This window comes from Hypanus sabinus, chromosome 11, assembly GCF_030144855.1.
Source record: "Hypanus sabinus isolate sHypSab1 chromosome 11, sHypSab1.hap1, whole genome shotgun sequence".
NCBI classification, from domain to species: Eukaryota; Metazoa; Chordata; class Chondrichthyes; order Myliobatiformes; family Dasyatidae; genus Hypanus; species Hypanus sabinus.
Window position 1 is genome coordinate 14918541 of NC_082716.1, and position 17166 is coordinate 14935706.

The following is a 17166-nucleotide window of genomic DNA, read 5'->3' on the forward strand; positions in this document are numbered from 1 at the left end:
CTCTCAAAATGAATGCTAACCTTTGACTGACAGAATATGGAAGCACCTTTACAAACTCCCACAGTCCCCAAAGACCTGCGATTTCAGTTTTTGAGGCAAACATGAGAGCATTCTTAAGGAGGGTGAACCGACGAAGAGCATTTGGTCCTGGTGGTGTGCTTGGTCAAGTACTAAAGACCTGCTAAGCAACTGGCTGGAGTGTTCACTGATATCCTAAACATCTCACTTCATCAGTCTAAGTTACCCATCTGTTTCAAGCAGATTTCAACTATACTGGTACCCAAGAAGAATGTGGTAACTGCCTCAATGACTGTTGTCCAGTAGCAATTATATCCACTGCGATGAAATACTTTGAGAGACTGATGATGAACACTATCAAATCCTCTCACAGAAACAAATTGAATCCACTCCAGTTGCCTATCGTCATAACAGATCCACAGCAGATGCCATTTCATTGGCTGTTCTCTTAACCCTGGAACACGCGGACAGTGAAGATGCATATATCAGGATGCTCCTCATTCATTATAGCTCTGCAGTCAACACAATCAATAAGCTCCAGGTCCTAGGCTTCAATACCTCCTTCTGCAACTGAATCCTCGATTTCCTCTCTTGCAGACCTCAGTTCATTCTGACTGGTAGCAGCATCAGCTCCACAGTGACTGTGGGCATTGGTGCACCAACTGGGTCTGTGCTATGCACTTTATGCTTTTGACAGTGAGGCTAAGTACAGCTCCAATCCCATATTTAAGTTTAGCCACTGTTGTTGACAGAATCAAAGGTGGTGATGAATCAGAATATTGGAATTTTGGATGACTGGAAGTGCACAACAACAACCTCTCACTCATGTCAGCAAACCAAAGAGCTGATTATTGACAAGAAGAGGTGGAAACCAGATATCAGTGAGGGTAGAAACCAGATGATTTGACAGATAAATGTATGGCTGAGAACCAGAAAGGGTAGAAACAGGATGATTTGGCAGATAAGTGCATGGCTGAGAAGCTGGTGCTAGGGTCAGGGCTTCAGATTCTTGGATAATTGGGATCTCCTCTGGGAGAGGTACGTAGACCTGATCAAAGGTGAGGGGATGCATCTGAACTCGAGGGCTCCAATATTCTCATGGGCATGTTTGTTAGAGCTGATGGGGAGGATTTAAACTAATTTGTCGGGGGGGGGGAACTGATGTGAAGGGACACAGGATAGGATGAATGGTAAAAAAAAAATAAAGATAGCGTGCAGTCAGATTGTCAGGAAGGACAGGCAGTTGATGGGAATTTGTTGCAACCAACAGGCTGTAATGTATCATTGGAATGCAGATTCAGAAAGGATAGGAAATACAGTACTCAAGGTGTATAATCTAACTGCAAGTAGTATAAGAAATAAGGCGGATGATCTTGTTGCAATACTATTGATTATCAGGTATGATGTTGTGATCATCACTGAAGTGTGGCTAAAGGATGGTTGTAGTTGGGAGCTGAATGTCCAAGGTTACAGATTATTTCAGAGGCAGAGGGGGTGCTGTGGCTCTACTGGTAAAGAACGGCACCAAATCAGTAGAAAGATTTGTCATAGGGTTGGGAGATGTTGAATCCTTGTAGGTAGAGTTAAAGGACTGAAACTGCAAGGGTAAAAGGACATTGATGGTAGTTATAGTGGTGGACCACAGGTTACAACAGGAAATAGAAACGCTGAGTCAAAAAGGCAATGTTATGGTAGCCATGGGAGATTTTAACATGCAGGTCGATTGGGAAAATCAGGTTGGAAACGGATCTCAAGAGAGTGAGTTTGTTGAATGCTGAAGAGATGGCTTTTTAGAAAAATTTGTTGTTGAACCTATTAGGGGATCAGCAATACTGGAATGAACCGGAAGCAATTAAGGAGCTTAAGTTAAAAGAACTTTTAGGAACCAGTGATCGCAATATGATTGGATTCAACTTGAAATTTGACAGGAAGAAAGTAAAGTCTGATGTAGCAGTATTTCAGTGGAGTAAGGGAAATTACAGTGGTATGAGAGAGGAATTGGCTGAAGTAAATTTGAAGGAACTGCTGGCAGGGATGTTAGCAGAGCAGTGATGGCATGGTTTTGTGGGGAAAACAAGAAAGGTGCAGGACATGTGTACACCAAAAATGAAGAAATACTCAAATAGTAAAATAGTACAACCGTGCCTGACAAGGGAAGTCAAAGCTATTGTAAACTCAAAAGAAAGGCCATACAACAAAGCAAAATTTAGTGGGAAGACAGACAATTGGGACGTTTTTAAAAATCTATAGAGAGCAACTAAAAAAATCATTAGAAGGGAAAAGATGAAGTATGAAAGTAAGCTAGTAAATAATATCAAAGTGGATAGTAAAAAAAAAAAAGTGGATAGAGGACCACTAGAAAATGAGGCAGAAGTAATAACGGGGGACAAGGGGATGGCTGATGAATATTTTGCATCAGTTTTCATTGTGGAAGAAACTAGCAATATGCCTGGTCTTGTGGCGTGTGAAGGAAGAGAAGTGGGTGCAGTTGCTCAAAAAGCTGAAAGACCTAAAGGTACATAAGTCACCCAGACCAAAGGAACTGCAGCCCAGAGTTCAGAAAGAGCTGGTATTACAGATTGTGGTGGCATTAGTAATAATCTTTCAAAAATCATTGCACTCTGGCATGGTGCCAGGAACTGGAAAATTAAAAATGTTACCCCACCCTTTAGGAAATGAGGAAGGCAGCTGAAAGGAAATTATAGACCAGGTAGCCTGACCTCAGAGGTTGGAAAGATATTAGAGTCAATTGTTAAGGATGAGATGATGGCGTACTTGGCGACACAGGACAGGATAGTACAACGTCAGCGTGGTTTCCTTAAGGGAAAATCGTGCCTGATGAGCCTGTTGGAATTCTTTGAGGAGATTACAAGTAGGATAGATAATGGGGGTGCAGTGGATGTTGTATATATGGACTTCCAGAAGGCAATAGACAACAGGTGCAGGAGTAGGCCATTCGGCCCTTCGAGCCAGCACCGCCTTTCAATGTGATCATGGCTGATCATCCACAATCAGTACCGCGTTCCTACCTTCTCCTCATATCCCTTGACTCCACTATCTTTAAGAGCTCTATCTAATACTTTCTTGAAAGCATCCAGAGAATTGGCCTTCACTGCCTTCTGAGGCAGAGCATTCCATAGATCCACAACTCTCTGGGTGAAAAAGTTTTTCCTCAACTCTGTTCTAAATGGCCTACCTTAAACTGTGGCCGCTGATTCTGGACTCCCCCAACATCAGGAACATGTTTCCTGCCTTTAGCATGTCCAATCCCTTATTAATCTTATATGTTTCAATCAGATCCCCTCTCATCCTTCTAAATTCCAGTGTATACAAGCCCAGTCACTGCAATCTTTCAACATATGATAGTCCCGCCATCTATAAAAAACACCCAGTAGAGTTATTGACTCTTTCCTGTTCCTAACTTCCACCCACAGAGACACAGTCACCTCCATGACTTCCTCCTTTTCTGCAGCCATGACACTCTCTCTAATCAGCAGTGCCATGCCCCACCTCTTTTGCTTCTTTCCCTGTCCTTTCTGAAATATCTATAGCATCTATCCATGACCTTGGGTTGTAGTCCCACCCAACCTCAGTGGAAAAACCTTCTTGTATATGTATACCCCTTATAATTTTGAATACCTCTATCAAATCTCCTCTCAGTCTTTTATATGCTCAAAGCAATAAAGTCCTAACCTTTTCAATCTTTCCTTATAACTCTGGTCCTTCAGACATGGCAACATCCTTGTAAATTTTCTCTGTACTCATTCAAATGTATTTACATCTTTCCTGTAGGTAGCTGATCCAAACTGCATACAATATTCCAAACTGGGCTTCACCAATATCTTATACAACTTCAACATAACATCCCACCTTCTGTACTCAGTACATTGATTTATGAAGGCCAATGTGCTGAGAGTTTTCTTTACGACTCTATCCACATGTTGTGCCACTTTCAACAACCCTGTACTCCCAGATCAAAAAGCCTCAGTGCCGTACCATTCACTGTGCAAGACCAACCTGGTTGGTCCTTCTGAAGAGCAACACCTTGCACTTGTCGGTATTAAATTCCATCAGCCATTTTTCAGTCCATTTTCCCAGCTGATACAGATCCCTCTGCAAGCCATGTTAGCCTTCCTCTCAGTCGACCTCACTGCCAATATTGGTGTTACTTGCAAATTTTATGACCCAGTTAACAACATTATCCATCCAATTGTTTGATATACTGTAGATGACAAGCAACAATGAACCCTGCACTGATACCTGTGGCACACCACTAGTCACAGGTCTCCAATCAGAGAGGCAACTATCTACTGCCACACTCTGGCTTCTCCCTCAAAGCCAATGTCAAATCCAATTTTCTACCTCATCCTGAATGCCGAGTTATTGAACCTTCTTGACCAGTCTGCCATGTGGGACCTTGTCAAATGCCTTGTCAAAGTCCATGTAGGCAATATCCGTTGCCATGCCTTCATCCAGCTTCCTGGTAACTTCCTTGAATAACTCTATAAGTTTGCTTAAACATGACCTACCACACACAAAGTCATGCTTACTATCCTTAATCAGTCCAGGTCTATCTAAATAATTATTTAACCAGTCCCTTGGAATACCTTCCAATAACTTTTCCACACTGATGTCAGACTCACTGGCCGATAATTTCCAAGTTTAGGTCTTGAGGCTTTCGTAAACAGTGGAGCATTAGCTATTCTCCAATCCTCAGTGCTTCCAAAGACATGTGAAAGCGCACTTGGAGTTTGAAAGCAAATGAATTCAAGTAAAACCATAATTAATAACACTTTTTTAAGTAAGCTGTGATAAAGTCTCACCGCAAACAATGAAAAAATGAGCAAAGTGAATTTGTGGGATGTGCCCTGCTGTTGCATTACAAAATCAACACACTTGGAGTTGGAGTTGGCTGGTTGGAGTGAATGATTCAGAGGAGAGAAGATGGGAGTTGATGGGCAGCATGTTCAAAGCCCAGAGTGATTTGCTGTGCTGAAGCCTGGATCCTAATACAAGGGCACAATCCACTGTTTGGACAATCTAAATGTCAACCCATATAGACTGGAAGGGCAGGGTGTTGAGAGCCAGGTGTGGTTAGATCACTCTGGGTGCTGAGTCAAGTTGGAGAGGTAGAGAATTGTTCCTTCGGCAGTGAAATTTAGACCCGGAGCAATTCACCGGTGGCAGGGTCTGGGTCCCTGGGTCGGTGGCGAGGTTTGGACAATTTAAATGCCGGCCTAGGTAGGCTGAGGGCTTCTGTCTCTGCAACGCTAAGGCTGTGAGACTGTCCCCAGATGCTGTGCTTGCTGTCTGCGAATTTTGCGGTGATTTGCCCTGTTAACTTGATGAACTGAATGCCAAGGTTTTGAGCCTATTCCAGGTTTTTTTTTAATTTATTCATTTATGGGACATGGGCATTGCCAATTAAGCCAATATATTTATTGCCCATCTCTAGTTGCCCTTGAGAAGATGCTGATGATCTACCTTCTTGAACCACTGCAATCTCTGAGGTGTAGGTACACCCACAGTACTGATAGGAAGGGAATTTCATGATTTTGACCCAGCGACAATGAAGGAATGACGATATGCTTCCAAGTCAGAATGGTGAGTGACTTGGAGGGGGTTTTCCAAGAGATGGTGTTCCCAGGTATTTGCTGTTCTTCTCCTTCTCGATGGTAGTGGTTGTAGGTCTGGAAGTTACTGCCTGAAGAACTTTGGTGTGTTGGTGCAGAGCATCTTGTAGATTGTACACACTGCTGCAACTGCTCAATGGTGGAGGGATTGGATGCTTGTGGAAGAAGTACCAATCAAGTTGACTGCCGTGCACTGAATGGTGTCAAACTTCTTGAGTATTGATGGAGACACGCTCATCCAGGAGAGTGGTGAGTATCCCATTCCTGACCCAAGCCTTGCAAATGGTGGACAGGCTTCAGGGAGTCAGGAAGTGAGTTACACACCACAGAATTCCTACCCTTTTGCCTGCTCTGGTAGCCACGGTGTTTATATGGCTGCTTTGGGTATTTGGATCTAAGGAATCAATTTGGTTTAGAACGCTGTTGTTGTTGCTCACTTCTACTGTTCATACGATCTGTTTTGTGGGGGGGGGGGTTCTCTTTTTCTCTGCACACTGGGGATTAGTCTTATTTTCTTTAATTGGGCTATTTTAGGTTCTTTGCATTACAACTGCCTATAAGCAGACAAATCTCATGGTTGTTTTTATTTATACATTCTTTGATAATAAATGCCCTTTGAAACTTTGGTGCCTCTCCTGTCACTAAGGATGATCCCTGTTGTAATTTGTTTACTTATTATATATTTTATTGTATTTTTTTTCTGTTTTACAACTGTACAATTTGATACCTTCTACACATTGGTTATTTCTCCATTTTTCTTTGAGTGCAGTTTGTCATTGACACTATTGCGCTTCTTTTTGTCTTCTGTGAATGCCTGCAAGGAATTGAATCTCAGGGCAGTGAAACATAGCTACTTGGATAATAAGTTTACTTGATCTTTGAATAGAGGACATCTTCAAAGAGTGGTGACTCAAGAAGACAGCACCCATCATTAAGAACCCTCACTCTGGAGAACATGCCCTCTTCTAATTATTACCATTCAGGTGGAGGTTCAGAAGCCTGAAAAACTGCACTCAATATTTTAGGATAAGCCTCTTCAACTCTGTCATCAGATTTCTGTATGTTTCATGAACACATGAACAAGTACCTCAACATGTTAATTATTTGTATTTTGTAATTGTAATTTGTAGTTTTTTTAATATATTGCAATGTACTGCTGCTGCAAAACAACAAATTTCATAACATATGTTAGTGCTAATAGTCTCTGTCCTCAACTCTATCCTGTCCCACTTGGAAAATGTTGCCTTATATGCCAGGATGCTGTTTATCGACTTCAGCTCAGTGTCTAATATGATCATCCCTCGGAAGCTGGTGAGTAAACTGTCCTCGTTGGGTTTCAGCATTTTACTTTGTAACTGGATTTTGGACTTCTTGACACAAAGGCCACAGACAGCAACACCTCTAGCTCCATCACACTGAGCACTGGCGCCAACACCCACCCACATGGCTGCAATCTCAACCCTCTGCTGTTCACACTGCTAACTAATTTTTACAGGAGCATACAGTTACCAGATGCATCACCATCTGGTATTGGAATTGCAAGGCACCTGACCATAAAACCTACAAAGGATTGTAATGACTGCTGAGAAGATCATCGGGATCTCTCTTCCATCCATTGAGATAATTATGAGGAGTGCTGCATATGCAGAGCTCTTAGCATTGTCAAGGATCCCTCTCACCTATCCCACCATCTGTCTGACCCCTACCATCAGGCGGGAATTAGGATAGTGACTGTTAGGATGGAAAATAGTTTCTCCCTCCAGGCTGTGAGATGACTGAACTCCCTGCTACAAACCAGGTCTCATCACATATAATGTGTCAGTAACATTAAGTGGCTTACTTTTTGACCTTTGTGTTGTAAGTGCACCTTACGCCAGATGTCAATCTTCTGGAATATATTTTGGTATTTGTTAGTTTATTTGTGGTAATATTACTTTATGTGTTCTGTGTGAGTTATATGTAGTGTGTGGTTGAATGTGGAGGAATATGGTTTAGTTTAACAAGGTATACATGTATACAGTTGAATAACAATAACTGGAAGCAATAAACCTGGTTCTGAAGCAGCTGAATTCAGGCTGGCCTGGGATATTGCACTAGCCTACAAAGTACCCAGGACATGTTTAGCAAGCAGTGTCTCAGAAAGGCAGCATCCATTATTAAGGACCTCCAGCACCCAGGGCATGATCTTTTCTTACTGTTACCATCAGATAGCAGATACAGAAGCCTGAAGGCACACACTCTGTGATTCAGGAACAGCTTCTTCCCCTCTGCCATCCAATTTCTAAATGGACTTTGAAGCACTGGGCACTCCCTCACATATTTTAATATGCAGTATTTCTGTTTTTGCACATTTTTAATAATTTATTCAATTTATGTAATTGATTTATTTATTATATTATATTATTATTATTATTTTCTCTCTCACTCTCTCTCTGCTAGATTATGCATTGCATTGAACTGCTGCTGCTAAGTTAACAAATTTCATGTCACATGCCGGTGACAATAAACCTGATTCTGATTCTGACGATGCTCTGCAGTGATCAACTGTAACTAATACAATGAGCTGCAGGTAGAAAAGTTCATCATCAGTGGGGAAAGCAGTCCGGTGACTCTACTTACATTCTTCAATCCTGGATTATACATTATTGAAGATGATGCATCCTGGTTCCTCTCTGGATAAAATGTACAATATCCATCTGGCAATCTTGTCTTTTTATTAATGGTACAGTCTGAACAGATACCGCTACTGCAAACTTTTTTGCTTCCTTCTACCTCCTTTGAACACCTGAAAGACCAGTGACAAAAATAAAACAGATTTGTTTCTGAGTGACGTTTCTATCATTAACCATTGAGTAATTGTGTGCCAGCTTTATTAGAAGAGGCTGAGAATTGGAATTTCCCTCAGGTGGAAGGTATACATAGAACACAGAAGAGCTCAGCCCAGGAACAGACACTTCAGCCCACATTGTCACTGCCAAACATGATTCCAAATTAAACAAATCCCATCTGTCTGCACATGATCTCTACCCCCTCCATTGCCCACCTGTCCAAATGCCTCTCCAAGATCACTATTGTATCTGCTTTTACCTGTTTCCCAGCAGAGTATTCTAGGCATTTAACATGCTCTGTGTAAAAAATCTTAACTCACATGTTTCCTTTAAACTTGCTCCCTCTAATCTTAAATCTGTGCTCTCTATTATTTGATGTTTTATAAGACCATAAGACAAAGGAGCAGAATTAGGTTATCTGGCCCATTGAGTCTGCTCCGACATTCAATCATGGCTGATCCTTTTTTTTCATCTTCTCCTCAACCCCAGTTCTCAGCCTTCCCCTCGTAACCTTTGATGCCATGTTCAATCAAAAACCCATCAATATCGGTCTTAAATGCACCCTGGGAAAAGACTGACGATCTACCTTATGTATAACTAACTAACTAACTATCACACACACACACACACCTATAAACAGTTGATATCTTGGGCCACGACCCTTCATTGTGTCTTGTAAATATGTCCCATAAGGCCATAATACATAGGAGCAGAATAAGAGCATAATACATTCAGCCCATCCAGTCTGCTCCAGTATTCTATTCTGGCTGATTTATTCTCCCTCTCAAACCCATTCCGCTGCTTTCTTCCTGTAACTTTTAATGTTCTTACTCATCAAGAGCCTATCAACCCCCACTTTAAATATACCTAATGCCAAATGCCAGCACCATTGAACTCCACAGATTCACAATCCTCTGGCTAAATAAATTCCTATTCATCCCTGTTCTAAATGGACATTCTAATTTCATGGTTCTGAAACAAAATTTGATCAATCGTCACTTTAAATATACTCATTGAGTTGGAATCCACAGCGTTTTGCAGCAATTAAGGCCTGAAACATAAACTTCTTGTTTTCCTCTGCAGATGCTGCCTGACTTGTTGAGTTCCTCCAGTATTTGTACATGTCTAGATTTCCAGCATCTGCAGGATTCTTGTGTACTCTAGGTGTGCATCTCATACTTTTATACACAGTACTTCTATCTTGTCAACTCCAGAAAGAATAACCCAAATTTTCCACCCTACACTTATAGGTGATCTGAGACTCACCTGCTTATACTTTGCCAGATTACCAATTGCTATTCTGAAGCAATGACTATTCTTCAGTTTTCTGGGACCTCACATATAGCTAGAAAGTTTGCAAAGATCTCTGTTAAGGCCCCAGCAATCACCTTTCTTGCCTTTGCCAATAATCTGGGATAGATCCCATCCTTGGGGATTTATCCAGTTTATTGTTCTTCAAGAGACCTAACACATCATGCTCTGAAATATTAACATACCCTGCACAGATCTCACTGTTTTCCATGTCCTTTTCCTTATTGAATACCAATGCAAAGGACTCACTTGGTACCTCCTCAGCTTCCTGTGGCCCCTGGAATAAAGACTCTCCTTTGTTCTTGAATGGTCCTAACTTCTACCTTGTAACCCTCTTGCTTTTACAGTATGAGCATACACCACAAACTTTCCTTCTATTACATCAGGGAATTAGTATGTCTCGGCATACTAGTTTGCTTGCATTAATAAAGTTCTTCTTAATGCAAACAAGCAGATGCTGGAAATCCAAGCAACACAAAACAAAATGCTGGAACTCAGCAGGCCAAACAGCATCTATGGAAAAGAATATAGTCGATGTTTCAGGCCAAGACCCTTCATCAGGGCTGGAGAGAAAAAAAATGAGGAGTCGGTGTTAGAAGGTGGGGGAAGGAGAAGAAGAAACACAAGGTGATAGGAGAAACCGGGGGGGGGGGGCGGGGGGGGGTGGAGTATAGAGCTGGACAGTTGATAAGTGGAAGAGATACTGATGGAAGGGCAGATAGAGTATTGGTGCTCAGCGAAGCAGTCTCCCAATCTAAATCAGGCCTCATTGGTATACAGGAGGCCACACCGGCAACACCGGTTACAGTAGATGACCCCACTGGACTCACAGGTGAAGCATTTTGCCTCACCTGGAAGAATTGTTTGAGGCCCTGAATGGTAGTGAGGGAGGTGGTGTCCGGGTAGGTGTAGCACTCGTTCTACTTGCAAGAATAAGCGCCAGGAGGGGGATCAGTGGGGAGGGAGGAATGGACAAGTGAGTCGCATAGTGAGTGAGCTCTGCAGAAAGCAGAAAGTGGGCAGGAGGGAAAGATCTGCTTGGTGGTAGGATCCCATTGCAGATGGCAGAAGTTACGGAGAACTATGTGCTGGACACAAAGGCTGGTGGGGTAGCAGATGAGGACAAGAGGAACCCTATCCCGGGGGTGGCTGAAAAACAGGGCAAGGGAAGACTGCTTCACCTGGCACCTACACTCCATCTGCACAGAGAAAGAGGAATCTCCCAGTGGCCACACATTTTAATTCCACTTGCTGTTCTCATTCTGACGTGTTAGTCCATGACCTCCTCTACCATTGTGAAGAGGCACACTCAAGTTGGAGGAACAACACCTTATATTCCATCTAGGTAGGCTGCAACCTGATGGCATGAACATCAATTTCTTGAATTTCCGGTAATGTCCCCCCCACCCTTCACCATTCCTCATTTCCTCTTCCCTTTCTCACCTTATCTCCTTACCTGCCTATCACATCCCTCTGGTGCTCCTCCCCCTTTTCGTTCTTCCATGGTCTTCTGTCCTTTCCTATCAGATTCCCCCTATTCCAGCCCTGTATCTCTTCCACCAATCAGCTTCCCCACTCATTTCTTCATCCCTCCTCCACCTCTCGCTTTCACCTTGTGTTGCTCCCTCCCCTCCCCATCTTCTAATTCTGATTCCTTTCCATAGATGCTGCCTGGACTGCTGAGTTCCTCCAGCATTTTGTGTGTGCATTGCAAGGTTCTTCTTAAGGTGAGCACACATCCCGTCCAGTAGAAAGCTGTGGTCAATTTGTACTCCACAACTAGATACCTTCACACAAGTTGTAATAACAACATAAACACAAGAGATTCAGTAGATGTTGGGAATTCAGAGTAACAAACACAAAATGCTGACCTGATGAAGGGTTTCAGCTCAAAACATCACCTCATTCCTCTCTATAGATGCTGCATGACCTGCGGAGTTCCTCCCACATTTTATATGAAAGAACAGCAGTTAATATCCTGGGAATATTAATAGGCTGTTAATATAATATAATATTATTAATATAATAGTGTTAATATAATATATTATATTAATAGGAATGTTCATATTAATAGGCTGTGAAACCTTTCAATATCTTGGTTGGCAGTTGTTGTTGAAATTAAGTGTTTCTTATCCTTACACCAGAAAAAGAACAGATTAAATCTGCAATAAAGTAGAAAGTGCTGAAAATATTCAGAAGTTCTGTCAGAATTCTAGAGAAGAAAACCTTGTTAACAGTGAACTTATATCAGCTTTGGAAATGTTAAGTATAAAACAAAAAGATTGAACAAAGGGATCTGTGAATACAGGTACATAATTAGTTGAAAGTGGCAACACAGGTAGATAGGGTCGTAAGGACAACTTTTGACATATTTGCCTTCATAATTTAAAGTACTGAGTACAGGAGATGAGATGTTATGTTGAAGTTGTAAAAGACATTGGTGAGGCTAAAATAGAGCATTGTGTGCAGATTTGGTCATCTAACAAGAGGAAAGATGCAAATAAGGTTCAAACTGTACAGAGAAAATATACAAGGACGTTGCTAAGTTAGAAAGAAAGATTGAATAGGTTCAGACTTTATTCATTGGAACGTAGAAGACTAAGGTGATTTGATAGAGGTACACAAAATTATGAGGCATATAGATGAGTTAAAAGCAAGCAGGCTTTTTCCACAGAGCAACACACACAAAAAACTGCTGGTGGAATGCAGCAGGCCAGGTAGTATCTATAAGGAGGAGTGCTGTCGATGTTTCCGGCTGAGACCCTTCGTCAGGACTAACTGAAAGGAAAGATGGTAAGATATTTGAAAGTAGGAGGGAGAGGGGAAAATGCGAAATGATAGGAGAAGACCGGAGGGGGTGGGGTGAAGCTGAGGGCCGGAAAAGTGATTGGCAAAAGGGGTACAGAGTTAGAGAAGGGAAAGGATCATGGGATGGGAGGCCTAGGGAGAAAGAAAGGAGGAGGGGAGCACCAGAGGGAGATGGAGAACAGGCAGAGTGATGGGCAGAAAAAGAGAAAAAAAAAGGAGGACGGGGGAAGAAAAGCTAAATATATCAGGGATGGGGTAAGAGGGGGGAGAGGCATTAACAGAAGTTAAAGAGGTCAACGTTCAGGTTGGAGGCTCCCCAGCCGGTATATAAGGTGCTGTTCCTCCAACCTGGGTGTAGCTTCATCTTGATAGTAGAGGAGGCCATGGATAAACATATCAGAATGGGAATAGGATGTGGAATTAAGATGTGTGGACATTGGGAGATCCTGCTTTCTCTGGCAGACAGAGTGTAGGTGTTCAGCGAAACTGTCTCCCAATCTGCATCTGCCATTTCCAGCATCTGCAGATTTCCTTTTGTTTGCTTTTTCCACAGAGGCTGGGTGGGACTACAACCAGAAGTCATGGGTTAAAGGTGAAAGGAGAAAGGCGAAAAGTTTAAGAGGAACATGTGGGGAAATTTTGTCACTCACACAAGCTTGATTTCAATGTTTAAGAGACGTTTGGATAGGTGCATGGATGGTTGGAGTATGAAGGGCTACGGTCCTGGTATATGTCAATGGGAGAGGGCAGTCTAAATGGTTCGGCATGGACTAGATGGGCCAAAGGGCCTGCTTTTGTGCTCTACTCTTCTGTGATTCTATGACTCTAAATTTTATGATACAAAATTATCTGGGATGGGCAAGGATGGAGAGAAATTGACTATGATATGCAAAAAGTTAATTTGAATTCTCTCACCTTGTTGCCTCAATGACTCCATCACTAGATCTGTAAAAGGGCACCTGTTCATCATATTCATTAAATATGCCCCACTGGAGATGGGCCCATTCATGAACAAATGATCGTTCTGCAGGAAAGGAAGTGTATTTGTTCAATGTAATGCATTAAACTTTGAAAAATGACATTTCAAGACATTTCAGTAACAGCTCTTCTGGTCTGCATTGCCCTATTAACCCCAAACCAGGAAACCAATTAACCTACTAATGCACTTATCTATGGAATGTAGTAGGAAACCACAGCGCCAGAAGGAAACCCACGTAGTTATGGAAAAAGTATCCAGACTCCTTACAGACAGAGGCAGGATTTAAGAAGGAGATAAAAATAGCTCACCCTAGCATTATCTATCTTAAAGCTTGCTAGCGCTAGGGTACTAATCTGCCGAAAAAAGATCACAAACAGTTGTGTAAATGCAGAAAACCTTTTCCACTCAATGTTAGTCTAATCCATTCTCTAAAGATAAGACGATAGGACCAGATTTAGGCCATTCAGACCATTCCATCATTGCTGATCCTGGATCCCACTCTACCCCATACACCTCGCTTCTCGCCATAACCTTTGATGCCTGACCAATCAGGAAGCTATCAATTTTTGCTTTAAAGATACCCATGGTCTTTGCCTCCACAGCTGTCTGTGGCAGAGCATTCCACAGATTCACAACTCTTTGGCTAGAAAAATTCCTCCTTAACTTTGTCCCAAAGGGTCACCCCTCAATCCTGAGTGATGCCTTGCACATTTTCCTTTGTAATAGCAATAGTACTCACTCTGCTCCCTGACACTCACAGACCTCTGGCACACTACTAGTGTTTTCCACAGTGAAGACTGATTCAAAGTAGATATTAAGTTTATCCACCATTTTTTTGGTCCCCCATTATTATCTCACTAACATCATTTTCCCTACTTAAGACATTTTTATTTGCCTTTTGTTGGTTTTTAAAAACTCCCCAATCATCCAACTTCCACTGATTTTTGCTACATTATATGCCCTTTCCTTGGCTTTTATACAGTCCTTAACTTCCCTTGTCAGCCACAGTTGCCTACCTCTACCATTTAAGAAATTCTTCTTCTGTGGAACATACTTATCCTGTGCCTTGTGAACTATTCCCAGAAACTTCAGTCAGCTCTGCTCTGCTGTTATCCCTGCCAGTATCTCCCCACAATACACCTGATCAAGTTCCTTTTCTCCTGTCTCTATAATTTCCTTTATTCCATTGCAATACTGATACATCTGACTTATGCTTCTCCCTCTCAAATTGTAGTATGAATTCAATCCTATTATAATCACTGCCTCCTAAGGGTTCCTTTACCTTAAGATCCATATTAAAATCTGTATTATTACACAACACCTAATCTAAGATCGCCTTTTCCAAGTAGGCTAAAGTACAAGCTGCCCTAACAAGCCATCTCATAAGCATTCAACAAATTCCCTCCCTTGCGATCCAACGCCAATCTGATATTCCTAATCCCTTTGCATATTGAAGTCCCACAATTACAATTGTGACATTACCCTTATTACATGCCTTTTCCAGCTCCCTTTGCAATTTCATCTCCATATCTTGGTTAATACGAGTGAATCTGCAGATGCTGGAAATAAATAATGACACAAAATGCTGGCAGAACTCAGCAGGCCAGACAGCATCTATGGGAGGAGGTAGTGACGATGCTTTGGCCCAAAACGCCCTTCATCAGGAGTAGACCCATAGATGCTGTCTGGCCTGCTGAGTTCTGCCAGCATTTTGTGTCTGTATCCATAACTTGGTTACTGTTTGGAGGCCTATATATGATTCCCTTAAGGTTTTTTTTCACCCTTGAAGTTTCTTAACTCCATTCACAAAGATTTGACATTCTCTAACCCTCTGTCACCTCTTTTTATTTTTTTTTTCATTTTCATTTTAAAATCTTTTTTATTAATTATTATTGAAGATCAACAAAAAAGATACATTAAGTCAATTCTATTTTGTACAATAGAAAATTAAATTATCAAATAACTTATTAACAAAGCTAAACAATATATTAATAATAAGAAGAAAAAAATAAAGTGTTAAGAATTTTTCTTGAAAGAAAAAAGGAAAAAAAAGAACCCCTACTAACTAACTAAAAAAAAAACCCTACTAACTGAAAAAAACAAAAAAAACCATTGGGAGCACAACCCCAGAGCTATACATCATCCAAGCTTCCATAAAAAGAAACATAAATCTGCCAACTCAAATCCATTTAAAGAAAAATCAAAAGGAAACCATATTAATTAACTCAAATCAGATGACAGTAGCAGGCGAATGAACCCCACCTTTTCTCAAAGTCAAATCGAGGATCAAAAGTTTGACTTCTGATTTTCTCCAAACTAAAAAAACCATTCTATCAAAATAGGAGCAGAAGCATCTTTCCATTTCAACAAAATAGTCCTTCTGGACAATAATGTAACAAATGCAATTACATGTTGGTCTGATGGAAAAATACCATGAATATATTGAGGGATTATACCAAATAAAACTGTCAATTTATTAGGTTGTAAATTAATTTTTAAAACCTTAGAAATTGTAGAGAAAATAGACGTCCAAAAATGTTTCAATACAGAACACGACCAAAACCTATGTATCATTGTGGCTGTCTCGGTCTTATATCTGTCACACTGACTATCAACATTAGCCAGTCTCTCTTTTGTCAAATGATGATGATGTACAATTTTAATTGAATTAAAGAGTGACTGGCACAGATCGAAGAAGAGTTAACCAACTTCAAAATCTGTAACCAATCTTCTGTTATCAAGGTCATGCTAAGCTCTCTATCCCAATCTTGCTTAATCTTAAGTGAAGGGGAATTGCGCTGCTGTAACAACAAATCATAAATTTTCCCAATAAAACCCTTCACTAAAGGATTCATTTTTAAAAATACTATCTAACAGGTCAAAATCCTGTATATATGGAAAATTACTTAAATATTCTTGTAAGAAGTCCTATGGCAGATGGAGTTCAATCCGGACAAGTGTGAGGTGATGCATTTTTGTAGGGCAAACCAGAAGACTGAGTACAGGATTAATGGTCAGTTACTTAAGAGTGTGGATGATCAAAGGGACCTCCTTTATTCCTCCAAAGAAGAAAAGTAGGATCACTTAATGAAGGTTTAAATAAATAATTTTGATAAATTAAACTAAAAAGTTTTAATTTTTTGAGATTAAAAAATGAGGAATCTGGAACCAATGACAGCTGTTACATATTCAGGCAACAATAAATATGAGTTCAGCAAGGGTTTTTATAACAAACAACATGTTTATTAAACACTGAAAACAAACCCCCAAAAAGTAAACAAACACTAACGTAACCAGAAACCAGCTGCTGTGCGGCAGCTTGAACAGTTCTTAAAGCAATGCAGCTCAAACAGTTCTTAAAAGTAGTATTGCCAAAAGTTCAAACATGCTCACAGTCCATTTTAAAAGGAGAGACTTTATAAGACGATTTAAATTCTCTTTCACGTCGTTTTGCTTCGATCCCCGACGTCGAACTTCCCATGAAGAATTTACGAAACAAAACGAAATGGCTTAAAGGCACTGACCTTTCCTTTATCACACTGTCCTCAATCTTCTGCTATCCCACAGAGATTAACATGAGAACGGTCAA

General features: G+C 41.0%; 1 protein-coding gene across 2 annotated transcripts in view; it reads right to left on the reverse strand.

Moving 5' to 3' along the window:
* The window catches only part of LOC132401714 (calcium-activated chloride channel regulator 1-like), a 71851-nt gene that overhangs the window by 22732 nt on the left and 31953 nt on the right, over positions 1 to 17166 (reverse strand). For both annotated transcript variants that reach the window (XM_059983827.1, XM_059983826.1), the window contains exons 4-5: positions 13514 to 13622; positions 8271 to 8436 (exon numbers count right to left, since the gene is read on the reverse strand). In XM_059983827.1, coding sequence (XP_059839810.1) covers positions 8271 to 8436; positions 13514 to 13622 — 275 coding nt within the window. The remainder of the gene's footprint in view (positions 1 to 8270; positions 8437 to 13513; positions 13623 to 17166) is intronic.